Source organism: Bos javanicus, chromosome 15 (assembly GCF_032452875.1).
Source record: "Bos javanicus breed banteng chromosome 15, ARS-OSU_banteng_1.0, whole genome shotgun sequence".
NCBI classification, from domain to species: Eukaryota; Metazoa; Chordata; class Mammalia; order Artiodactyla; family Bovidae; genus Bos; species Bos javanicus.
The window spans coordinates 23,959,846-23,985,664 of NC_083882.1; the positions used below are offsets into that span (position 1 = coordinate 23,959,846).

At 50.0% G+C, this 25,819-nt stretch overlaps 1 protein-coding gene across 3 annotated transcripts in view; it reads left to right on the plus strand.

The window, feature by feature from the left end:
• Positions 1-16,587, plus strand: part of TTC12 (tetratricopeptide repeat domain 12) — a 46,744-nt gene extending 30,157 nt beyond the window's left edge. For all 3 annotated transcript variants that reach the window (XM_061440334.1, XM_061440335.1, XM_061440336.1), the window contains 10 exons: positions 583-751; positions 6,793-6,885; positions 7,936-7,996; positions 9,005-9,142; positions 9,597-9,695; positions 10,141-10,209; positions 12,756-12,857; positions 14,248-14,347; positions 15,116-15,341; positions 16,433-16,587. In XM_061440334.1, the coding sequence (XP_061296318.1) occupies positions 583-751; positions 6,793-6,885; positions 7,936-7,996; positions 9,005-9,142; positions 9,597-9,695; positions 10,141-10,209; positions 12,756-12,857; positions 14,248-14,347; positions 15,116-15,341; positions 16,433-16,508 (1,133 nt within the window). In that variant the 3' untranslated portion in view covers positions 16,509-16,587. The remainder of the gene's footprint in view (positions 1-582; positions 752-6,792; positions 6,886-7,935; positions 7,997-9,004; positions 9,143-9,596; positions 9,696-10,140; positions 10,210-12,755; positions 12,858-14,247; positions 14,348-15,115; positions 15,342-16,432) is intronic.
• Positions 16,588-25,819: the final 9,232 nt, after the last annotated feature.

Consider the following 25,819-nt stretch of genomic DNA (forward strand, 5'->3'; position numbering starts at 1 on the left):
CACTGGTTTAGAAAATGAACCGGGTGATGGGGGAGAGGGCATATCCAATGCTACCACCCTGGAAATAGTTCACAGCCAGGAAGGGTAGTGTGCTTCATTCATTAATGTTCTCTTGTGGTCATTCTAGTTTTCTAGAAAGAACTCAGATGGTTGCTTTGGCCATTAGATGAAAATTGATGGTCTAAAGCTCTTTCACCATTCAGCTGATTTCTTTCCCTTTCTTCACATTTCCGGATACCGTCCACCATGGAGCCTTTGGCAAGAACAATGATACTAGCTAACATATATGTATGTACCAGCCCCTGTTCTCCACACCGTCACGCATTAACTCATTGCATCGTCATGACAACTGTTACGTTGGTCCTCTTCCTCCTTCCACTAATGAGGAAGCTAAGGGATCAATAACTCGGCTAAGGTCATTTCCTGATGGTTCAGATCCCACATTCTGCTTCTAGAATCCGTGCTCTTACCTTCATTAGCCTGCCTCCTGGAGAAGAGTTGGGTTTCTCGTTAGAGGAGGGAAGACAGAGCCCACGTGACCGTCGTGGTCTGCATGAGGCTGACGTGCCCTGTGTTCTGCAGAGGAGAACCAGCGCCTGCTTGTGCTGCGTCCGGACACGGGCCCGCTTCTGCCCTCCCTGCTGGCCTCCAGGGTCCCGGCCATCCGGCAGCAGAGCCTGGCCCTGCTGCTGCAGCTCGCCCAGACGGAGAACGGACGGAGCCTGATCATCGGCCACCTTGACCTGATCCGGTAAGGCTCGGCGTGTGTGCGGGCGGGAGCTTCCCTGCGGCATCTCAGGTTTCACCTGCCACATTAAGACCTGTCCCCTTTCCCACATCTCTGACGTGAGAGGAGCCAGCTGACCAGATTAAGGGTTGAAAACCAGAAGGAGCCTTTGAGAGGAACACTCCCTCTTAAGGACCTCCAGGACAAACTCCTGTCTGAACTTACTACCATGGACAGTGTCACTTCTGCGCTTGTTTCTTTCTTTTCACAGGTTTATTTATCTGGTTGTGCCAGGTCTTAGTTGTGGCAGGCAGGGTCTCTGGTTGAGGCATGCAAACTCTTAGCTGCGGCATGTCAGACCAAGTGCCCCAGCCGAGGATCGAACCCGGGTCCCCTGCGTGAGTCTTAACCCCTGGGCACCAGGGAACAGACCCTGCAGACCATGTAAATATGGCGGCACTTGCAAAATCCGATTTGGAACCTACCTGTAAAACGGGCCATTTGCCTCTGCTCTTTGAGCCTCAGTCTTGGCTCCACCCTGCTCCTGTTCTTACTTTTCTTCGTTTATTCCTGTTTCAGGTAATGCTACCTGATTTTACTTATCCTTAAATCCTTTCTGGAGTGAGTAGGGTACAAATAAATACAACACATCTCAAATGCTGTTGCGTGTAGGTCTTTCCAAGGCTTACGGTGATAGGAATGGAATGTGCCTCTTTCCTAAGTAGACTTTTTTTTTTAATTTTAAATGAGCCATAGTGATTCTGCCTGGTGCTTTTCCATCTAAAGATTATTAGTTTGAATATGTGAAATTGCCACTTTTTATGTCAAGAAAAGGTTGCATGTTGGCAATTTCATGTGGTTCAATTTAAAAGAAATAGTAGCTGTGATCATGTCTGTGTGCGCGTCTGTGTGTGTGCTTAGTCGCATCCAACTCTTGCAAACTCACAGACTGTAGCCCGCCAGACTCCTCTGTCCATGGGATTCTCTAGGCAAGAATACTGGAGTGGGGTACCACTTCCTCCTCCAGAGGACTCCCGACCCAGGGATTGAACCCAAGTCCCCTGTGTCTCCTGCATAGGCAGGTGGTCCTTTACCACTGCACCATCTGGGAACCCCGGCCATGGTTATACCATTGCTTTATAAGTGCTTCCTATGTAATCTAAAAACAGAATTTGGCTTCCGATTCTATTCACTATTATCTCACTGGGAAGGAGGCAAGATAAGTGTCCTTCCCCCATTTCACAGGTGGGGTAGGAGAGTGACTCGGGCCATCTCAGCCAGCTGTCTCCCAGGCCATGGAGCTCACTCCTAGTCTCTGTTCCCCGTTAGAAAGGCAGCCAAATCTGAAGCCGTGTCAGACCTGCTTGGACCATGCTGAGAATTCTGGTGCCTGTCCCATGTTGGTGAGGAGGCCCGTGGGTGCTGAGGACGGTATGGGGATGAGCCTGGGCTCTGGCTTGCCCCTTCTCAGCCCAGCCCAGCCCTGCGGCTCACAGGACAAGCCCTGGCAGCCCCTGAAGCTCAGCGCACACAGGCAGATGGGTCGTTAGCGGAGTTAAGTCATCAAAAGCACATTTCACATTTCAAATGACTCTGCAGTCATTTCCTCCGTACCTTCATCATATGTTTTTTTCGTTTGGTTTTAGTCTCTTTAAGTAAATACAGCCACAGTTATCATAAGCTTTCCCCGCTCCCCGCCCAAGCTTGTTTTTGAATTGCTTGAGTTTCATTTGAATTTTTCCAGTGTCTTGGCGTTTGTCATCATCTTGTGCAGTACAGCCTACTTGCTTTAGACGAAGAAATCTCCGTTTATCACCTCTGTGCCCACTCTTCTTGTTAATATCTATCTCCAGGTAAACTGGAACGAGGTAGAACGTGTTCTCTGAAATGAGATAGTTTGAAACAGGCCAGGTCCCATGACCCTCGCATTCCTCCCCGTATGAGAAGGTGAAAGGACAAGTGTGCATGGCAGCAGCAAAGTGAAGGCCAGTGTCCCTTTGTGAAAAGTGCTGGGGCTTAGATTGCAGCAGTTAGGAGCCTCAGCCTTCCACGTGTCTCTTTCTGCTTGTGTGACCCAGGAAACTGCTAAGCCCTGATGCGCCTGGTATCTCATCTGTATCAGAGATTTATGGTGAAACGTCAGAGAGATGATGCCTATATGCCAGGTAAACTGTTTTCTGCCACATTTGACAGATTAGTCTCTTGACTTAACCCAGAGAACTCATCTTGTTTTTCTGTAAACCAAAAGACTGAAGGTAGTAATAGCTGATGGTGGCTTAATGATGGCAGGCTCAAGGTCTCTGTCCCTCTCTTGACCTTTCCCTCATGGTCACATAAGGCTGCTGCAACTCCAAGCATCACATCCCTCTTTAAGACAGATTAGCACCAACTGGGTCTGTCCCTTTTATCAAGAGGAGCTGCTGCTTTTGTTTCTCTTTGGTCAGAACTGTGTCACATGCCACCCTGGAGGGCAGATGGTCCCAGCTTCTGAGGCAGAGGCAGGCAGGACAGAAGGGGGGTAACGGGATGTCTGGTTCACCAGCAAACAGCATCTGCCACATCAAAGAAAGCAACTAGTATCACGCCTGACATGTGTTTTGGACTCAGTAATGACTTTTGCTCACTTTCTATCTTCTGGGTCTATTGCTCAGGGTCCTAAACTAAGGGGAAAGTGCACTTATTGGTTATTTAGACCATTTTCTGACCTATGGTCCCTCTACTTTGTCCATCAGCTGCAGGTCAGCAGAGCAGAACATCTGCCAAAAAAGGACACGCCTGTCATCTGTGTCCAGTTAGGGTGTGCATTTTATCTCATTTATGTTTCCAAGTACAAAACCCAGAGAATCTTAAACCCCCAGCTCTTCTTCTGTACCACTCAGGTTAGTTAGTATTCATCGCAAGACTACAGAAAACAGGTTTGCTTTGGTGAGGGAAGAATCTGAGCTGAGGGAAATAAATGATTTCTGACAGCAGGAACACTGGATGGTCTCCTGAGGAAGTTGGGGTTTTGCAGAACCCCCAGTGTGGAGGGACCGTAGCAGCAATCCAGTCCAGCCCCACCCAGCACACTGTCCCCTCTGGGGTTTTCCAAAAGTCCTGTGTGTGAGGCGCTGCAGGGAAGATGCCAGCATTTGCATTTTCTTCTTCTCCATTTGACTGGAATGGGCGCCACAGCAGCTTATAGGGTAGGGGTCTCTCCCCAGTTAAGGAGAGGAGCGTGCTCTGTTCCGAAACAGTTCTGATTGATATAAGATGATCTCCTTACACCAAACACAAGCTGCCTCCCCCACCGCCTCGGGGCAGGTCTGCCTTCTGTACTGAGGCCTCGGTTCTGTCTGTCGAAGGCCTACGGGTTGTATCCACTCTCCCTCTGTCCACTGTTTGATGTGTCCAAAGACACTGACATTTTCCGGCCCCACGCATCCTTGTTTCCTCAACCATTCCTCAGGTGGTTTGGCTTCCAGATCCCTCCCAGAACAAGCTGCTAAATAAACCCAGTACCATACATGTGGGTGACTGGAAGCCATGCTCCTGAACATAAGAACCCAATACGATGGGCTCTTTTCTTTCTTTATCTCCCATTGTAGCCTCATGGCATCTGCTCGTAATGATAGCATTCTTTCTGGCCCTCCTCCTACCCTATTTCTTCTTGGCTATTCCTTCTTGGCTCCCTTGGCGAGCCCCCTTTATGCTGTCATCCTTCCTGGTCAGGGACTCAAACATCCTATCTCTTCTCGTCCATGGCCCCAATTATCACATCTAAGTCTCTTTCTCAGATATTAGAAGGAAGCATCCCTCTGTCACTGGGCACCTCCATCACAACATCCCAAGTATCATAAACCTAGTAATTTTACCATAAGCTTAGTAATTTTACCATAAGCTTAGTAATTTTATCATACTTTAGTAATTTTATCATAAGCTTAGTAATTTTATCATAAACTTAGTATTTCAAAAGTAGTTCTTCAAACCCACACCCCCTAGCTGAACTTCTGTCTTCGAATATGGCATTTTCATCTGCCCTGCTGCCTAGGCCAGAATCCTGGGAGCTCCCTGGATGGCTCCCTCCCCACACCCCTCAGGAGATGGTACTTGTCAGTCCTACTTCCTCAGCATCTCGTGGACACACTTCCCGTCTCCCTCCTGCAGTGTCTCAGGCATTCCCTCTAGGTCATCATGAGGCCTCGTCTTCTCGACTGTACGTCTTACTCTGCCCCATCCCAGATCATCCCTTGACCTTGATTGTCTGAACAGTCCCAGCTCTCCCCCACTGGATTCCCTGCCTCCTGTGCCACCTGCTCTAATCCACCTCTGCCGTACCACCAAAGGGATTTGTCCCAAATGCACATCTGTCCGGTTATTTTCCTACTTAAAACGCTGAAAGGACTTTATACTGCCTCCTAGACTAGTTCTTGAACTTCTGAGAAATAGAGTGTCTAGGAATCACCTGGGGACTTTATTTAAATGCAGCTTCGGGGCTTCCCTGGTAGCTCAGCAGTAAAGAATCCACCTGCCAAAGCAGGAGACACGGTTTGATGTCTGGTCCATGAAGATCCCACATGCGTAGAGCAGCTAGGCATGTGCCACGACTACTGAGCCTGTGCTCTCGAGCCCAGGAGCTGCAGCTACGGAACCCACACGCCCTAGAGCCCATGCTCTGCAATGAGAGAAGCCGCTGTGGTGAGGAGCCCTTGAACCACAACTAGAGAAAAGCCCACACAGCAATGACGACCCAGCACAGCCAAATAAATAAATAAAATTATAAAATGCAACTTCCTGGAACTTCCTCTCACTCAGAAACTGAGAGAGACTCAAGAGCCTGCAGCCCACCCTACCCCACCATACACCCGCACCACACTTGGGACTCAGGACGCCCAGGGAAAGTACAGATATTCCAGAAGACCATAGACAGACAGTCCATCGTGACCCAGGCTGGCTGCTCCCTGTCCACTAGCAGGACACCCTACACACTAGCTGTGAGGACCCATTAGCAGTCCCCAAGTGTGTCTCTGCCGTTTCACACCTTGTCATCTCTGACTACTGTGCCCTCTGCCTCTCCTGTCCCTACATGCCTGATGCGGGCCTGCAAGCTCCTTGGAGCTGGGACCTTGTCTTTTTCCACTTGGCACACAGTCAGTGCCAGTGAGTGCTGTTGACTGCCTGGACAAAGGGACAAGTAGCCAATGCTCCACTTTCAAGTGAGGCGGGAATGTCCGCCTCATCTCCATCCTCCCGCAGCTCTTGCTAGGTGGGCTCTGTGCCCACTTGATATGTGCCTGTTTTATCCTATCACCTGACACATGTCACCGTAGGAGGCCAGGCGCTCAGCACGGTGTCCCGGCCAAGCACAGCACTCGGCACGCTGTAGATGCTCAGTATGGGCTTGCCGGATGGACACGTGACTTCTACTCCCATCGTCCTGGTGCTGGTCAGCCCTTAAGGCAGCATGATACCCCATTACGTTTTGTGGCAGCCGCACCAGACTGTTTGCTCATATCCTGGGTTTGCAGTTGGCTAAAAATTTTAAGTCTTTTTCACATGAGTCAGTTATCAACCAGGTCTCCCATTTCTGTTACTTAAACAGATTTTCCAGCTCTCAGTGAAGGACTTTAACTCTCTGAAATTTCATCTCATGTATTCAGCAACCTGTCAAAATCTTGTTAAATCTTTAATCCATCCCCTGCTTCATTAGGGGGCCTCCCACTTAGTCATCAGCACATAAGTAAGCGTGCCATTTAGATGTCATCTGTGTGATTCAGCTTGGCCGTGCCAGAGTCACACGGTAGAGGCACCAGAGGCCTTCCAAGTCAGCGTGTGATGATCAGTGAATGCAGGTTAAAACTGTTCACCCCCCTGGAACCGCACATTAAGTGGTAAACCGTTCTCATGGCAGAGTACCTGCCTTGCTGGGGTGGGCAAGGGGCTAGGCTTCCTGGGGGCATGAGCAGCCCTCTCAGCTCACTTCGCTCAGGTGCTGACTCCTCCCTGGTCTCCACACCAGGCCCTCTCGTTGGGGGTGCTGTGAGCTGGAGGTCAGCCCACCCTGAAGGTGTTACGTATGTTTGCAGGTTGTTGGAAGCTCTGGTGTCATTCCTTGACTTCTCAGATAAAAAGGCCAACTCAGCCATGGGACTGCTCACAGACTTGGCTCTGCAAGAAAGGTAATTTTTCTTCCAGAAATTGACATCTCTTCTTCAGCCTCTGCTGCACCATCTGATCTTCTAAAATGTGCGGCAACGCGGGAGGTTGGGCGAACTGAGGATTCACTGCATAGGACAGCTGATGTCCCCAAGGGCTGTGGTCACCACTTTGCCCCAATCCCTCTGCATGCAGGGGAACCCGGCCCTCAACAGGCTTGGAAGCCGTCATGTACTTAGAACAGCACGTCTCATAGTAAGCAAACCTACTATTATTGGGTGCTGGTGAAGCTTCTTCCCCTAATCACTGCCTAATAGGAACTGCCTGGCAGATGTGTGTTGAATAAATAGGAAAGAGAAGGAGGAGGGAGGAAAAAGAGAAAGGGATGGGGAGGGAGGAGAAACACGGGAACACGGGAGCCCTCCTGGGATGCCAGGGGCATAATGGGTAGCCAGCCTCCTGCCTTTTTTGTCTGTTTGTTTTTTTCTTTAGCTGATGCTGGAGAAGACAGTAAAGATCTTAGATTTTCATAACTTTTCATTTTATTTTTTTTAATGCCTCTTGTTTTGTTTTTAATTTCCTCACCAACATTAGGGCATCTTACCTAGAAATCGTTATATAGAGAGAGAGCTCCTCATGCAGGTAGCTGGCCATTGGCAGGGGCTGGGGACAGTACTAGCCCGAATATCAGGTGGAGGCGTACATGCCATGGGGCCGTCCTGACAGCTGTGACATGTAAATGTGCTTACACCATGTAACTCAGAGCAAGGGGAAGGGAGGGGTGGTGCGAAGTCAATTTGCAGAAACCTCAGGATTCCAGCAGCTTCTGCAGAAGAGAGCCGACCTCTGAGATGTGTTGTTTCACATCAAAGGCCAGTCTCCAGGCTTAGAAGTAGAGTAAAGCCACATGACCTACCCAGTGACGACCTTTTCTGCTTCCAAATGACTCCTTCACGCAGGAGCAAATGACAGGGGCCCACAGCTGGACTGTCGATTCCGCTACCTGAGACACTGCACTTATGTTTCACTTTGCACGGTGTAGAAATAAGTCATGGCTGATGTTCTCTTGACAGATTTCAAGCCTGGTTCCAGGCCAGCCTTCCAGACGTCCTTCCAGTGCTGACGGGCGTGCTGGTGAGCCAACCCTTGTCTGGTCACCTGCGACAGATCCTCTCGGGAGCGTGCGTAGGGCTGTTTCAACAGGGGTTTGCCTCCTAGAACTCCCTTTGCCTCTCGGGTTGATTGATCATTTATTCACAGTTGGAATTTACACAAGTCTTGGTTATTGGAACAGTTGCTGTGGGGGCAGGTGGAGAAGGTTCATGGGCAGGTCTGGTTGCAAGGGAGGAAGGCTGCAGGCGGTGAAGGCGGAAAGTTGGTCAGTCTCCACCAGTCCCCTTCTGACCCAAGTCCTGTGATAAACTGTTGTTGCTGTTGTGGTTCAGCCACTCAGTCGTGTCCGACTCTTTGCAATGGACTGCAGCATGCCAGGCTTCCCTGTCCATCACCAACTCCTGGAGCTTGCTCAAACTCGTGTCCATTGAGTCGGTGATGCCATCCAACCATCTCATCCTCTGCCACCCCCTTCTCCTCCTGCCTTCAGTCTTTCCCAGCATCAGTCTTTTCCAGTGAGTTGGCTCTTTGCATCAGGTCGCCAGTGTCATAAGTACCACATGCAACCCTGTCCCCTGAATTGTCGTCCTGATCAGGAGAGCAGGTGTGGTGATTGGAGTCAATGAGGGAGAAAGGTGCAAGTGTTGAGGGGAGTGGGGGAGTCCTTCAGAAGAGTGTGCTGTGACAGACCTGTCCCCAGGGACCCATAGAACCCTCAGGGGTCCTTGGAGGGTGCATGAGCACCCTGCTATTTCACACATGTGGATATGGAAGCTCTGAGAAGAGACAGGACTTGCCGCAGTGCCCCCAGCTGGTTGGCGGAGTGACTGGAACCAGGCCAAGGTGCTTTGGGGTCTGTCCCTCTGTGTGCCTCCTTCCTTTCTGCCAGCGTGACCCCACTGACATCCCCATGTGACATCAGGCCTTCTGGTTCCCAGACGTTTTGGAGAGTGAAGGACACGCGTGGAGATGATTCCGGCATTATTCCTCTGCTCCCTGCAGATTTGATTTCTCTTCCTTCCCTTTCAGAAGAGAGATCCCAAGGTCACCAACATATCAGCTCTCTGCCAGTGTCTTGCCATCATGGGGAACTTCAGCGCTGAGGCCGCCGCCCAAAGACAAATGTCTGCCTCTGAAGACTTCGGGGCTGCCTGCTTGGGCCTCATGGTATTTCAGCTTTTCTGTTCAGAGCCAGTCTTCTACCTACTTTGGGGCCATGGGCTTCTTCTTAATTATCTGACTTTTCTAAAAATTCTGTTTGAGGGTGCAGGGGCCAGTGGCTTACCCCGTCTATAACCCTAGATTTGATGGACAGCTGGCCTTAAAGAATTCTCCAGATCAAGTCTCCTCCACCCCGGAGATGTCTGGAGGGTTCTCTGTGAAGCTGGCTTGAGCACCCATTTCAGTAGCTCCCTCTTCAGTTTGAACCCAGGGCCAGAGCCCCACAGCAGAGGCGCCAGACACTGTGTGCTATAAATCGGTCTCTGATTTTCCTGCATCACTTCAGTTCATGACTCTGGCCATTTAAGGAGTGTGAGAGATCTGGGACCATCACCAAGGGGAACAGGTGACCATGACAGCTGCAAGAAGATCACATGATCACCTTGTTTTGTTTCCCAAGGCCAAATGTGAGGAGGATGTGGACCTGTTCAGAGACGTCATGTATGCCCTCCTGGGACTCGTGATGAACTTGTGTCTTCAGTCCCCCTTTGTCTCCGAGGTACCGGATTCTTTTCTCCATACCTTAACACGTTCTGTTGCATAGAACTGCTCTCGTTGCCATGAAGAGGTTAGAAGCAGGGGACTCAAACCCTGGCGGTGGGAATGGGGAACGCTGGGCGGAGGTTCCACCCCTGCTCTGCTGAGGGATGGATGAGTCACTCTGTAAGTTATTCATTCTGCAAACCAGCTGAGTGTCCAGGGCGCTGTGCACGGTGCTAAGTTCCGCATTTACACAGTCAAATACGATGTGGCCCTTGTAGTTGGGGGAGATGAATGTGGGAAAGAAATGAGAGCAATCACAGATGTTGTGAAGGAAATGGGGACTGTCCTGGCGGTGGCAAGGAGGGAGTGGGGAGTGGTCGGTTCTGTGTGAGTGCCCAGAAGGAATCTGCAGATGACCGTGGCTGGGACAGGCAAGCTCCTTCTCGCGCTCCCTGTTGTAGGTTTGGGCCATGGAGGTGAGCAAGAAATGCCTGTCTCTGCTGAACAGCCAGGATGGAGGAATCCTCACAGTAAGCTGCCCCCAGGGAAATCCAGAAACCGCTTCCTTTGCTGTTCTGTTTTGTTCTGTTCTGCAGTCACCACGCCTTTGAGCTTCTTCTGCTCTCTGAGGCATCGGGCAGACATACTCCTCAAAACGATGCCCATAAGCACAGAAATACTGAATTTGCCTACAGGTTCAGGGGATTTGGTGACCCCGCCCCCCCACAGTGCCCATCTGTGGATGCCCTGGAATCTAGGAACTCCAGTTAAGGATCCTTTTTCTTGAAGGTGTGGAGCTTAACAGCTGACACCAGGTCATATCTGATTTGTCCCATATCAAACCATCCTTATGTGACTTGGACAGGCCAAATGATTTTATTTAAAATCTTTTCTCCGGGCACATATTTTAAAGGCAGTGATTCTGGAGGAGTTTGTACACAATGGTTTTAGCCGCCTTGGAGATAAGTGCTGGAATGGCTTTCTTGCTTCTGTTTCTGACATTTGGATAAGAGAACTAAGGCCTGTGTCTAGCACAGTGTATCAGGAGGAGAGTGGTGAGATGATTCAAGAGGCTGTTTGCCATCATTGTGGGATGTGTTCTTCACTCACATGAGGAATCGCCCCAACATTTCTGCCTATTAGGTCTGCCTATTAGTCTCTAAACATGGAGAAACAGTTAGAGTCACATCCAGGGCAGATCTGGGAAACCAGCCCTTCAAGGGTCACAGCCTGGGGACTGCTTCAAGGGTTGTGAAAAGGTTCCGAGTAGGTCCAGCGAATCCTCTGTGTGACCAGCAAGCTGACAAGTTCCCTGCAGTCAATCCAGACTTACAGGGCAAAGTGTTTAACCTGGGCTCCAGGAAGAGGTGGTGGATCTTCAGGTTCCCTGAGACCCCCAGCAAGTGTATAGGAAATTCTGCATGTCTGTGCATTTTCATGGGCTCGAGGGGCACACCACAGTTTTCATCAGATCCTTAGAAAAGTTGCATGACCCCAAAAGTGGTAAGCATCGCTGTTCTTGGGGACTTGGGGTCTTCTGACTGCTGGGCCTAGTGGGTAAGTTATCTCACTGATGGGTAAGTTATTATAGCCAGTTTCTGGATGATGGAGAACAGCTGCAAGACTGATGATTAATGAGGTGGCACTGAAGACGCCTTCGTGCAGAGGGCGGACGAGGGGAACACAGCAGGCAGGTGGCCAGTGTGTGTTGCAGTTCTATGGAGAAGACAGAATTCCAACTGCCAGCTACATAAGCAGAAGACAGAAGCAGGAGATGAGGGGGCTACATTTGGTAGCCAGGCATCTATTCCTCAAGCGTAAAATATGAGCTTTTTTTTTCCTTAAGGAATTGAAAGACCAGAGAAAAAAATGCTTACTTTCTAGTAGTTGAGAATGCCACCTCCCCACCTGGGAGTGGTCAGACTCCCCATAAACACAACATACCCAGACATACTCTTTTTCTCATAAATGTGACTTGCAAGCTGAGAGTCGCAAGGCATTTCAGGAAAGCCATACAAGTAAATAGACAAAGCAGAGAAAGCAGAAAATTTGAGTCCAGAAAAAAAAATAGAGATGATGTAGGAAAGAGAGGAAAAAGCTAATAGCTATCATTTGTATCTTCAGAAAGATTCAAAATGGTGTTATGGCCATAAAACGGTAACAACTTGCTATTTAAAAAATTCAGAACTGGAAAATAAAAATCAATAACGTCTCCCAGAAATTAGAATAAGAAGATTCAGGAAAGATAAAAGTCCCAGAGGATCAATCCAGGAAGTCTACCGTGTAATAAAGGTCCTGCTGGTATCAGAGCCCCACAGGAATACAGGGCAGGACTTTCTTGCTGAGGGGTGAATGCCGGTCCTTTGTGAAGCTGGAATGGGCTGAGCCTCTGTGCGCCCAGGGGCCGTGTTGGCAGCCCTTCAATTTGAATCGGCTACCCAGTAGCTTTACTGTAAACATCAGTACTTGCTATCAATTACTCAACCACTGTATTTTTAAAATCAAGGTACATGTTTTCCATCTAACACTAATGATTCTTGCCTCACCAAACTACTTGTTAACTTTAAAACGTCACCAGCATTTTAAGAAAAAAAAAATTTTATTGAGGTATAGTTGATACACAATTTTTTTTCTTTTTAATTTATTTTTATTGAAGGATAATTGCTTTACGGAATTTTGTTGTTTTTTGTCAAACCTCAACACGAGTCAGCCATAGGTATACATATATCCCCTCCCTCTTGAACCTCCCTCCCGTCTCCCTCCCCATCCCACCCCTCTAGGTTGATACAGATCTCCTGTTTGAGTCTCCTGAGCTGTACAGCAAATTCCTGTTGGCTAGTTGGTATACAATTTTATATAACTTTCAGGTGTATGGCATAGTGACTCACAGTTTTTAAAGGTGATGCTCCATTTATGGTTATGATAAAATAGTGGCTATATTCCCTGTAGTATGCAGTGTAAGCTTGCAGCTTATTTATTTTGTACGTAGTAGTTTGCACCCCTTAATGCCCTACCCTTTTCGTGCCCGTCTCCCCGTGGGAACGTTTAAGCGCCCTTTCCTTTCTGCTTCACTCAGAGAGCTGCTGGCGTCCTCAGCCGTACCCTTTCTTCCTCTCTGAAAATTGTTGAGGAGGCCCTCAGAGCAGGAGTGGTGAAGAAGATGATTAAATTCTTGAAGGTAAAATAACTTCATTAGTTCCAACCCCCGGAATTTCCAGGAGTGTCATCTTTTATTTGGGGAACAGTATCGAGGAGGCCTTTGTTCAGCAAAGGTCCTGCCATTTCCCCTCTGCTAATTTCTAACCTTTTGAATGGGGATTCCCTTCTGCCTATTCACCTAGACTACTCTGACCAGCAATGTAAGATTGTTGGACAAATAATTGTTCATTAGGCACATCCATAAAAATGCTTACCACTCAAGCTTAACTTTAAAAATGTATGGCCTCTGTCTTCAGAAAAGATGGTCTGAGTGGCGTCAACAAGGTTTCTCAGGCCCTGGTTCTGTTCATGTTTTCCTGCTCACGATGCTCTTTCCAGTTTGCTGGAAAGGCTGGGGGGTAACTCCCATTTATGAAATATGTAGGCTTCAGAGTACCCACGTGATTTTTAAAAGGATGTTCAGACTTTCTCTGCAATATGAGTGCAGTGGAAAATCCCATGGACAGAGGAGCCTGCCAGGCTACAGTCCATGGGGTCAAAAGAGCCACACACTACTGAGGGACTGAGCACACACAGAAACACAAGAGTTAGCTAGATTCTCCTGAACCAGGACATCAGTTACTAGGTTGCATCTCTGGGTCCCAGTTGCAATATACATGCCCAGTGAGGTTCACTCACCTGAGTTAGCTTGATGACCCCACAGGAGACTTATTCATAAACGCCTAGGCTGAGTGGCACCAAGGAGGGTGCTCTGTGAGGGGGCTACTGCTGGGGCAGGGGTGATATCAAGGGGGCAGGATGGTGGGTCTGAGTTTAAGCTGCCGCGTGGATGATGGTCATCATTTACTCTGTATAACTCTTGCATATCCACCGGAGCCTGCTGAGTCCATGTTCACACGTGTGTGCCTTATGCATGCGTTTCCTCACACTTGGATTTTAAAGACCGCTGCATAGGGTGATTTTAAGGGTTATGATTTGACAGTTATCCCCTCTTAAAATGACCTAGGTTTGTGATGTTCTCCATGCAGACCGGTCAGCCTGGCAGCCCTAGCAAGTCAGCCCTCATTCTCAAATGGTGAAATGACCTGGGAGGGCCTTTGCCTCCCTTCTTGGTAGATCTGCCAGTCGACAGCATCATTCTTTTCTCAGCCCCTCACTCCTAAAGCCTTCCACAGATAATTCCTCGGGTGTCCATGACAGGCCTCCATTCACATCCTTCTACAGAGGATGTGAGTGACCCTGCACCCCAGCAGGGACCAGGCCCCCTTGCCCGGAAGCACACATATTGTCAGCAGCGCGCTGTCAGGAGTTTAAGAAGCCATGAGCATAATCCCAGCTGCTCACTGTCATTTCTGGCCAGGAACAACCATAGCATTGATTTCTTGCTCTCATTGCACTCTGAAATCTAGGCAGGAGGCCAGACTGCGTCACGTTACGCAGTCAAGATACTTGCCATCTGCACAAACAGTTATCAGGAAGCGCGAGAAGAAGTGGTAAGACTGGATAAAAGTAAGTGATCGTTTCATTAAGCAGAGCCCACATTAACTGGGAGGTTAATCTAGCCTCGAAGCTGCAGAGGGAGCTGCAGGCGAGGAGGGAGGAGAGATCGAGGAGGCTGTGCCATGCCTCCCCGCCCTCCTGCATTGTGTTCGGGGACCCTGTCACCTCACCTCCAGCTCTGAAAGCCTTTACTTAGCCTTCGGAAGCTCACGGCCACTGTGCCTATGCTAGAGACTCAGCTGGGAAACAGCTCGAACTAAGATCGTTTCCAAAGCACTCTCCTTAGACAACCTAACACGGGTCCTCTCCCTTCCTGGGGGAAACACCTCAGTGACCATGCGCGACGAGGAGTCCAGTGCGGCTGTGATCTAATCACCAAACTGCTGCTGTCAGGGGGGGCAGGGCAGTTCCCCTTGCGGGTGGGAACTGAGGGGGCCCACCAAGTGGGGAGCAGGACCCTTCCCTGTGGAGCCTTGTCCCGGGCCCCGTGGGTCCAGGGCGCCGGCTCACGGCCTCACGCTCAGTCAGGGGATGTCGAGAGGAACAGGGAAGTTCCGCACGGGAAGCAGAATAGACCTGTCTGAGGCCGAGCCGGCATTCCTGGGACGGCTGGGCTATGGGCTCCTGAGGCCACTCAGAGACATGGCCAGGAGCCGAGGAGCACTCAGTAGGGATTCATCAAGCGGGTGACACAGCCGGCCTTCCACCGCCCCCTCTCCATGCCCACCCACCACGTCCCCCTGCCAGCCTCCCTGCCTGTTCTCCTCTGCCCCATAGAGCTCGGGGTTCTGATGCAGCTGCTGGACTCGGAGGATGAGATCCTGGTGGGTAACGCCGCCCTCTGCCTGGGGAACTGCATGGAGGTGCCGCGCGCGGCCTCGTCCCTGCTGTCCACGGACATCGTGCCCGTCTTGCTGAAGCTGGCAGGCAGCGATGCCCAGCAGACAGCTGTGCAGCTGAACGCGGGCATCGCCCTGGGGAAGCTGTGCACGGCGGAGCCCAGGTGCGCAGGGCCAAGGGGAGCCCAGCTCCTTCTCTGCAGGAAGTCCCCCCCACCGACCCACCCAGGACACTGGGGAGCGCTCAGGCTGAAGCCAGCGAGGGGACACAGCATGGAACAGGGGTCTTTCCTGGCACCAGCAGCCATCGTCTTCTCTCTGCTCAGCTCCCGCAGTCTCCTCTTTCCTCCTCCCTCTCCTCCCACCATCCCCACCTCTCTCTCCTGCCTTTCTGTCTCCTCTGCTTTTCCAGAAACAATTAAATCTCTAACTTCATTTTTTTTTTCCCCATGTGGGGCCTAAGCATATGGAAGAGTGCCCTGTAGGGTACATTCTTGAGCTGGAGAAACAGGCGTGCTGGTGGCGGGTGGGGGCAGCCAGATAAAGATCACCAGATAAGCCAGGCCAGGAGCCTCTGCATGGCCGTGCCATCTCAGCTCGGCTCCCACTCCGCTCTGTCCTGATCTGAGGCGCGGGGACACCTGGTCCTCGTGCTCCTGGAAGGTGCCCGTGTGCCTGAGCGTGGAGCCCTGGCCCGCTAGGGGTGCCTTCCGCGGACAGGGAGGGGCTGTGGCCAGCCCGCTTCCTTCTTGCCCAGCCTCACCCTCCGATCCCTTCTCTGGAGAATGTGGGAGCTGGCCTGGGTCACACCTAAGGCCCTTCCAAGTTCTGATTGTTCAAAGGGAAGGAACGGATGAAAGCTTTCTTCTACAGAAAGCAAGGCGCATTAACTAGGACAGGCTCACCGTGGCAGCCTGCCAGGCAATCCCTGAGAGTGTGGCCCAGCGGGTCTCTGGCACGTCTGCCACTCGTACAGTGGGCATTGCCGTGTTCCTTGGGCCTCCTGGGGGCTCCCCACTCACAGCAGGTACTGCCGTGTTCTGTGGGCCTCCTAGGGGCTCCCCACTCACGCCGTGGGTGTTGCCGTGTTCCCTGGGCCTCCTGAGGGCTCCCCACTTTGATCTTCAGGGAAACAGCTTCTGCCCTGTCCCGCCTTCCCAGCCAAATTCTTCCTGAGCCAGGAGGATGCCTCTGGGCACCAGATGTCTGTGCCCTGGCCTTTATGTCCTGGAGTTTTGTGCTTTGATTATGACAGGTTTGCTGCTCTGCTGAGAAAGCTTCACGGGATGGAAATTCTCAACTCTACCATGAAGTACGTGGAGAGTTCTTGAGAGACGTGGTGTCCGTGCGGGTTTTGCCTGTGACTGTTCACTCTGGTTGTTCCTGTGCTAATAAAGCTTTTTTGAATATGTGCTCCAGACCGGAACGTGGCTTTTCAGAGTGCTCGCCTTGGTTTTCATTGGCCGTGGGACCTTCCCAGACTCTGATAAGTGATGGGTCTGGTTGGGAACTAGATTTCGCCTAATGCCTGTCCTGCCCCTTTTGTTGTTTTCTGCTGGCATTGCACTAGGACCGTCAGGTTTTTCAGCAGTGACTTCGACCTCTCTTTTCCAGCTCTGAAGTGCCAAGACACAGCCCTAGTGACATCTGCGAGGCAGCAGTCTCTTCGAGCCTGGCCTGCCATTGTGGCATGAAGTCTTTAATTCAGTGGGGTGAGTGGTGGGTGGTAAGCTCCCTGGCAGGGAGTTCTTTAAAGGTTCAGGGAAATCGTTCCTGCAAGCACCACCCGGCGCCTTCGTCCACCCCGTGCAAGGAAGCTGTAACACGCCCTTCTCTTAAACTGTCTTCAAGTGCCAAAGCAGGGGGAATCTCTTTCTGCGCTGAACTCTCAGGGAGTAATGTAATAGATGTAATCTATTTCTGTAACCCACCTTGCTTTCCCACCCCCATCCCCAAAAGGCACTGCTCCCTTACAGTTGCCCCAAGTCCACTCTGAAACTGACCGAGTAGCCTCTGGACCCCAAGTCCCGAAGCAAAAAGTGCAGGAAGTGCCACTGCTGTTCCACGTCGCAGTACCATCACTTGACTCTTTTAGGGTCAGAGGCAGGACCTTCATGGTATAGCGAATGCCAAGGACTCCCAGACCAAAGGTCCAAAAGTCTGTGCTCCTACTTACCCTGCTACCTGGCAGCTGCGTGACTGGACAGGTCCCTTAACCTCTCTGAGCCCTGGTTGCAGCGTTTGGAAAAGCTGGAGAAATACCTTTCCAACCTATCCCCAACGTTACGGTGAAGATTAAATGAAGTTTTGGAGGTAAAGGCACAAGGAATTGCAAAATGCTACACAAATGTATGAGATTTCCAGGCTCTTGAGATGGGGGAAGTTGACTATGATGTCAGTTGAGTCAAATTTGAAGACCTGGGGAAGGGTAAGCACATGTCCTTTAAGGAATCAGAACTGGACTTTTTAAAAAGAAAATTATTTATTTGGCCATGGTGGATCCTTGTTGCCATGCACAGGCTTTTGGGCTTTCTCTGGTTGTGGCGAGCAGGGGCTACTCTTGGTTGGAGTGTGTGGGTTTCTCACTGTGGTGGCTTCTCATTGCCGAGCACAGGCTCTGACCCCAGGGGCCTAAGTAGTTGTGACACACGGGCTTAGTTGCCCTGCATCATGTGGAATCTTCCCAGACCAGGAATTGAACCCACTGAATCCTTGGCAAATGGATTCCTGGCCCCTGGACCACCAGGGAAGTCCAGAACCAGACGTTTTTGGACCGCATAGGAAAGGAAATCCTCCTCCTGAGAGATCTGATGCAATGCAACCAAACAAAATCGGTCTTCACACAGTGAGACAGCCCTTGGCTTCAGTGAAGAACTTGCTCCTGGAACCACGAGAGATAATTAGCACTTTGGGGGCTAGAAGGAAATGAGTAGCCCCAAGAATCTCACTCTGGGTCAGGCTCACTGGAGCACTGAGTGCTGCTGCCCTAGCGCTGTCCCTGGGTGTCCGGTAAGTGACAGGCTGCCTTAGAGAGGCTGGGACTTGCCCATTCCATCCCATCGTGCAAATAAACACTCTTCAAGAGGCCCCTGAATCGTAGAGGGAGATGGCTCGCTGCTAAACAGAGCACAGAGAAGAAAATTAGAGGCTGCGAAATTTGCTGTTTTGGGTAGAGAATTCAGTGGAGCTTTAAAAATGGAGGAGGCTGCCTGTGCCCCTAATCAGCAGACCTGTCTTCTCCGATCTGAAGTTCAGGTACCTCCTCCTCCTCCCTCTCTCTGGCTACTCTCCTCCTCCCCGGCTCTTGAAAATGGCTATTATCCATGCAATCTCTTTCCCCAGAGTGGGGAAAGTCAAATTATATTATTATCTTTGCTTCGGAGAAGCTGCCAAGTGCCGTCATCTCTGCTTTGCAGTAATGTCTGGCGGTACCTGAGGTGAGCCCTCCTCTCACAGGTGGAGAGAAATGGTTTACACACTGGAGTCTCCATCTCTGTGGAGCAAGCCCTCCCTGGTCTCATCGCCTCTAGTCACGCTACCATGCGGGGCTCCCAGGAAGCCTGGGAGAAACAATCTGCATGTCAAAGGAGGGGCACCTCTCCTTGTGCCAGGAGACACGAGCACCGTCCTGACCACCTTCAGGATCATGGCTTATTCTGGGAAAGCAGTCTTGGTTCCACCGGCAGTGGGATTGTCCATCCTAAAGAGGTGGGACAGGGTTTCCCAGGCGCCGCTAGTGGTAAACGACCCACCTGCCAAAGCAGGAGGTGCAACCGAGATGGAGCTTAGTAACCAGCCTGAAGCCACTGCAGAGGTGTCAAGCCCTGGGTGGTGAACTGCTGTCCTAGACTAGGTGATGCCAGCGGTGCAAGAAGGTAGGAAGGCCAGACTGAGGTTAATAGGTTTCAGAAGAAGTGACAGGAAAGAGCAGGACATGCTATCACAGGCAGTGTCCTGAGGCTCTGTTAGGACGAGAGCTTCCTGGCTTGGAGTACTGAGAGAAGACTGCTATCTGAAGCTCCCTGAGGCCAGGTGACTTTTTCAGCAAAAGTTCTCATTTTCTGAGTGCCTTGAAAAGGCAGGTTCCACAAGGCCCAGGAGGAGGAGAGAGTAAATGGAGATGAGGAAAACATTTACAGGTCACTCCCTTTCTCAAAGCGAGAGGCTCTTAGTCCTGGGCCTGTGACCGGCCAGCCTGCAGAGAGAAAATCCTGCCTGAGGTCTGCTGCAGGCACTGTCACGACTGTCTGAAGATCCAGCCCGTGCAAGCCTCACAAAGGCCCAGTGAGGCAGGCATTATCTCACTTTGTGGGTAAAGAAACTAAGATGTGAAGACAATCGGTGCTTCTTACCCAGGACCACCTGGCAGGTAGGTTAGGGAGTCAGAATTTGACCCCAGCCTGGATTTTAACCCCTTCTGAGTAAAAAGTGCACTTCCCTTTACTAAACATGGCCTGGTGGAGAAATTACCTAGGTTCTCCAAGCCTCAGTTTCCTCTCTGTAAAATGGGAGAAACAGTCGCTACTTACAGTGTTCTTGGGTTTGGATTTAACCCATATGCAGGGCCTACCTAGCACAGGCAACTGGTAAATAGAAGGCATTCTTTTAAGAGGGACTATTATTTTTAAGCCAGAAATTGCCATGATTTTCTGCCCCCTCCCACCCTCAGCAATCTGCTCACCCTCCTAGGTACTCACCTCTAGGCAGGCAAACAACTATGTGGCTCTTATGTCTGCTCTTCCCTCCCTCCTATACCCGACGGCAAACTCGAGGATCCCTCAAGACTCGTCTGTGGGCAGTGAGGTCTGAAGGCACCAGGCCTGGGTGGGGTGGGGTTCTGAATAGGGCTCCCCGAGGTTCAACAATGCTCCTTGCCAGGAACAAGGTGCCCGGGGCTTCCCTGGCCTGGAGCCATGCTGTGTCTACATGGGCAGGACCCCGTGGGCTGGGAACCCTGTACAGAAAGGGCTGTGGATGCTGCGATCAATGCCCCAAATCCCCCTTACCAAACAGATGCTCCCTGGCACTTGCTATCTGACCTCAGTTTAAAATCCAGAAAGCCCATTGATTCCAACGGCTGTGCCTCCAGTGCCCCAGTCATCAGAATATGGGTTGTTCTTTCCACCTCGCCCCCGGCACTGAGCACCCGGAAAGGAGACGCGGGTCACAGCGGGACCCACAGGTGACAGCTCCCACTGCCGCCGCTGCCCGCCACATGCCAGTGAAGCCCAGAGCTGCTGTGATCTGAAGCCCTGCTGAATGACATTCTGTCAAGACCTCTAGTTTAATCTCAATTTCAAAAAGGCAAAATGAAGAATGGGTTCTCCCTGGAGCCAGCCTGGCCTTTGGTCTGAATTTGCCCTGAGGCCACGATCCCATTTTTCTGACTGCTTTTTGGTCTCGGCTCCTGCAAAGGGTGAGGGAGGGCCCTTGGGTGCCAGCAGAGTGCGGGAGCAGCACCTGCTTCTGTGCCCTGCCAGCCACCCCACACCCAGGTCAGCCCAGTTCCGGAGCTGGGCTCCCGTCCCTGAGTGGGGGTGGCTGTCTGCCAGCTGTGCCACTTCCTCTCAGCCCGAGCATCACTCTCCTGTCACATGTCCGTCTCCAACTTCACATTGTGCTTTTAATCTTCAGCAGCTCCATCTGCTCATTTAGATCCCTCATGTCCCCTCAAGCCACTAGTCCACCCAGACACATGCACATCTCTCTATAGCTGAGAGATGAATTTCCACATAAAAATGGATGAGTTCCCATGCAGCGAGGATTTAGGCTGATCAAAGACACATTAAGAGAGGGGGAATATTAGAATGAGTGACGAGGACAAAGGCTCCTAGAATGTCCAGGCTGAAAATAATTCAGGGACCATCTAATCCACTGTCAACTTTATTGGAAGCCATCTGATTTCAATTGCTAAATACAATTCACTGTTCAAAATGTGTTGCCCAGGCCACTGTCCCCCATTTTAAAAAGGAGGAAATCAAGACTCCAAAAGACCCAGTGAGCTGTCCTCCATGTGTGAGAAGCTTCTGAACCAAGGCACAGGGAAGGGCAGGGACCCACAGGGTCTTCTGGCAAGCAGGATATGCAGTGGCTGGAGTGCGGGTGCCCCGTGTCCTGATGCCGGGTTCAAAGCCCAGCTTCACCTCTTAGAATGTCATGCCTTCAATTGCCTTGTCTGCAAATGTAGGGTGGGGAAGGTATGATAGCTATTTCATGGGTTTATGGTGAGGATTAAATGAGATGAGTTCTGCAAAGTTCTCAGCGTCATGCTAAGCACACAGTAAGCCTTCAGGAAATGGTTACTACCATTGCTGTTGTCATTATACTGGAATCAGTTGCTTCCACAGATGCCCCCTGCCTTGCCAGCCATGTATGCTCTTTTCCTGAGTTTTTAAATGTGAGGATCTTTATCAGAAGGGCTTCCAGATTCAATGTTATCCTGGATGTAGACTGACTCCGGGGACAGGGCTGGTGTGGACGGCTGGTAGGGAATCAAGATGGGGTGGGAAGCATGCATTGGACAGCGTCAAGGACTGAGACACGCATTCAGTAAGATAAGACTTTGCTGCACTCCACACTACATTATCAGTATTGAGGAAAATAAGAAAAAGACAGGCACCAGATTTGGTTAACTTGAGTTATAGTAATAGCCGCCTTGCTGATCTGCCTGTCTCATTCTGTCTTCTAAGCCAGCCTGCACAGTGCAGCCAGAGTAATCCTCTTAAAGATCACTTTCATTATGCCGTGCCCCTTTTCAGGCACCTTCTCGTAACTGCCTGCAGAATGAAGGACAAACTCCTTCACCATGTGTGAGAATGTGGGTGTCTGCCTGTGGATGTGTGCATGGGTGTGTGTGATGTGAGTATATTGGTAAAGGGGGAGGAAGAAGAACATAGGGCTTTTTTTAATTTTCCTGAAAATTTGCTGATAAAGCACTCACATCATTTTCTTTAAACTATTATATGATTTATATACATTCCTAGCACTAGATATGAGTAAGTGCCATGATTCATAAGTTTTAGGTACAATTTAAAAATTACCCCTTAAATATTACCAAAATTACACATGGCATTACCACATGACCCATACGGTGTGATCTCAATGAGCCTCAGAGTTGGCTTGGTTTCAGGGTCATATCCTGGTACTGTCACCAAATTAGACTTGGGTCTGCTCCCCCAGTGTGCAGTAAAGCCAGTCTAGGGACACCAGGTTGTGATGAAGAAAAGTGCAGCATTTATCGCAGGGCACCAAGGAAGGATTGCCAAGAGAAATGTCAATAACCTCAATATGCAGATGACACCACCCTTATGGCAGAAAGTGAAGAGGAACTAAAGAGCCTCTTGGTGAAAGTGAAAGAGGAGAGTGAAAAAGTTGGCTCAAAACTTAACATTCTAAAAACGAAGGTCATGGCATTTGGCCCCATCACTTCATGGCTAATAGATGGGGAAACAACAGAAACAGTGAGAGACTTTATTTTGGGGGGCTCAAAAATCACTGCAGATGGTGACTGCAGCCATGAAATCAAAAGACACTTGCTCCTTGGAAGAAAAGCTATGACCAACCTAGACAGCATATTAAAAAGCAGAGACATTACCGACAAAGGTCCATGTGGTCAAAGCTACAGTTTTTCCAGTAGTCATGCATGGATGTGAAAGTTGGACCATAAAGAAAGCTGAGTGCCGAAGAATTGATGCTTTTGAACTGTGGTGTTGGAGAAGATTCTTGAGAGTCCCTTGGACTGCAAGGAGATCAAACCAATCAATCCTAAAGGAAATCAGTCCTGAAGATGCTGAAGCTGAAACTCCAGTATTTTGGCCACCTGATGCAAAGAGCTGTCTCATTAGAAAAGACACTGATGCTGGGAAAGATTGAAGGCAAGAGGAGAAGGGGACGACAGAAGATGAGATGATTGGATGGCATCACCGACTCAATAGACATGAGCTTGAGCAAGCTCCAGGAGTTGGTGATGGACAGGGAAGCCTGACATGCTGCAGTCCATGGGGTTGCAAAGAGTTGGACACAACTGAGCAACTGAACTGAACTGAAGCAAGGAGTCCAGAAAGCTCATGCTCAAAAGACCTAAACTCCCTAATGGCTTTCAGGGAAAGGGTGAAGTTGGAGAGTTAGGAGGTATGTGACCAGCTTGTGGACACTCTTCTGATTAGTCGGTGGTGAGGTAATGGGAGTTAATATCATCAACCTTCTGGTTCCAGTCAGCCTGGGGTCTAGCTGCTGTGGTCAACACACAGTTAACTTCTCCCACCTAGTAGGAGTTTCAGTCTCTGAAAAACAACTCAAAGGATAGAACTCAGAATATGGCCTCAGCAGAGGGCTTCCCTGGTAGCTCAGCTGGTAAAGAATCCACCTGCAGTGCAGGAGAGCCCAGTTTGATACCTGTATTGGAAAGTTCCCCTGGAGAAGGGATAGGCTACCCACTCCAGTATTCTTGGGCTTCCCTGGTGGCTCAGACAGTAAAGAATCCACCAAGAATGCTGGAGACCTGGTTTTGATCCCTGGGTGGGAAAGATCCCCTGGAGGAGGGCACGGCAACCCACTCCAGTCTTCTTGTCTGGAGAATCCCCATGGACAGAGGAGCCTGGCGGGTTATAGTCCATGGGGTTGCAAAGAGTTGGACATGACTGAGCAACTAAGCACAGCACATGACTTCAGAGGAGGAACTAAAGGACCTTGACCTTGTTTAGTAGCTAACTTACTGTTATTTTGTCTTGCTTGACTGTTTTCCTTTCTGCATTTTCTCACTTTTCTGATGAGTGTATTCTTTGGAACTCAGGGAAGGCCTAGGAGGCTAGAGTTTTTCTGCATACAGGAAGCCAGCAGTGGACATGGTGAGGTGGGAGCATCTTTTCCACGAAGGCCCCATAGGTTCCTGCTGGGCTACAGAACTGACCGTGACTCCCACGCCTTTGTGGTTCACTGTGGTGCTCCAGCACCTCAAAGAAGCCTGAGGAAGATTTGCTGAGTGGTAGCACCCCACCATGGCCTCTCTTGTCTTAGGCCAGGCCCCCATTTGTTTTGTCTGCAAATATTCAGTTCATTCCCATCTTCTTGATTCTGCTTCTACTGTTCCTCCCTGTAAAAGACCTTCTTCCCTTTCCTTAAAACCTTGACATCCTCAAAGTCTTGACACAATAAAAATGGCAGATACCTTTCATTAAATACAGGTTTCAGATCCTGCCTAACGAGGTGGGTATTATAATTGTTCTCCTTTTACAAGTGAGGAAACTGTGGCGCAGAGAGGTCAAAAAACTGGCGGAAGATCTACCCCTGAAGTGATTTCTGCTGAGTGTCTGATTAACCTTTCTATCTAAATCTTTATTACCTTTCTTTTCCTGAATGTGCTCCCCTCAAGACTGCTGCTGCTGCTGCTGCTGCTGCTAAGTCGCTTCAGTCGTGTCCGACTCTGTGCGACCCCAGAGATGGCAGCCCACCAGGCTCCCCGGTCCCTGGGATTCTCCAGGCAAGAACACTGGAGTGGGTTGCCATTTCCTTCTCCAGTGCATGAAAGTGAAAAGTGAAAGTGAAGTCGCTCAGTCATGTCTGACTCCTAGCGACCCCATGGACTGCAGCCTACCAGGCCCCTCTGTCCATGGGATTTTCCAAGCAAGAGTACTGGAGTGGGTTGCCATTGCCTTCTCCGCCTCAAGACTGAGGCATATCAAAGAAAAGGGGAGATTTAAACCTACACAAACCCCTGTGTCCCTGTCCTTTGAAGTAAAGGACTTTTGTTTTAGTCTCCCAGGCCTGTCGGTCACATTACCTTGTCTGGATGTCAAGCCTCTCAGTCCTCCACTCCTCAGAGGAGTTCCTGCTGCACATTTCTTCACCATAATATCCACAGACAGAATGCAAAGGTCCCATTTTGTGTTTCCTCTTGTTACTGAGTCCAAGCTCATCTCTTCACCACGTGACTAGCCAATAAATTGAGAAATGAGTTATTAGAGCAAAGAATAGCCACCTTATTTGGTAACCCAGCAGACCAAGAAGATAGTGGACTAGTATTTCAAAGAAACATCTTGCCCGGCTTTGGATGTTAGCTTCTTTTATGAAACAGAGGGGAATAGGGTAGGAGATAAAGTTTAAAAGGCAATAAACTGTCACAAATATTTCCTGGTTCCAGCCAGACCTCAGTGGGCATATATTAATTTCTTGTTGTCTGCATTCATTCTCAGGTGAGCCTGATCAGGATGTTTCCTGTGAGTTAAACAAAGGTATTTTAGCTTCATGCTCAGGCATGGGAGGCAAGGTTCCCAGAGATGGGCCATCATGTATAATTGTAGCTATTGGCAATATCCCTTTAGTGGTTAACTTGTAGCAAAAATGATAGACTATGAAGATTAAAGTAAAAGACACAGATTCCAATGTAGAGTCAGATAGGTTCTTCCCTGTTACGCTCTAAGCAAATGTAGGCCAAAGAGCCCTATCAAACGTCCCGCCCAACAGCCCTGTGTCTCTGGCTTCAGCCCTGCCGTCTGTTTCTCATGGCAGGAAAATAATAGTCTCACACAGGGAAGTACTTTTATCTTCTTTAAAGGGCTTTCATGTCACTGCTCTCATCTCATGTGTATAATACCCCTGTCAGGTAGGTATTGTTATCTCCCATTTGAAGCAAAGGAAAGAGAAG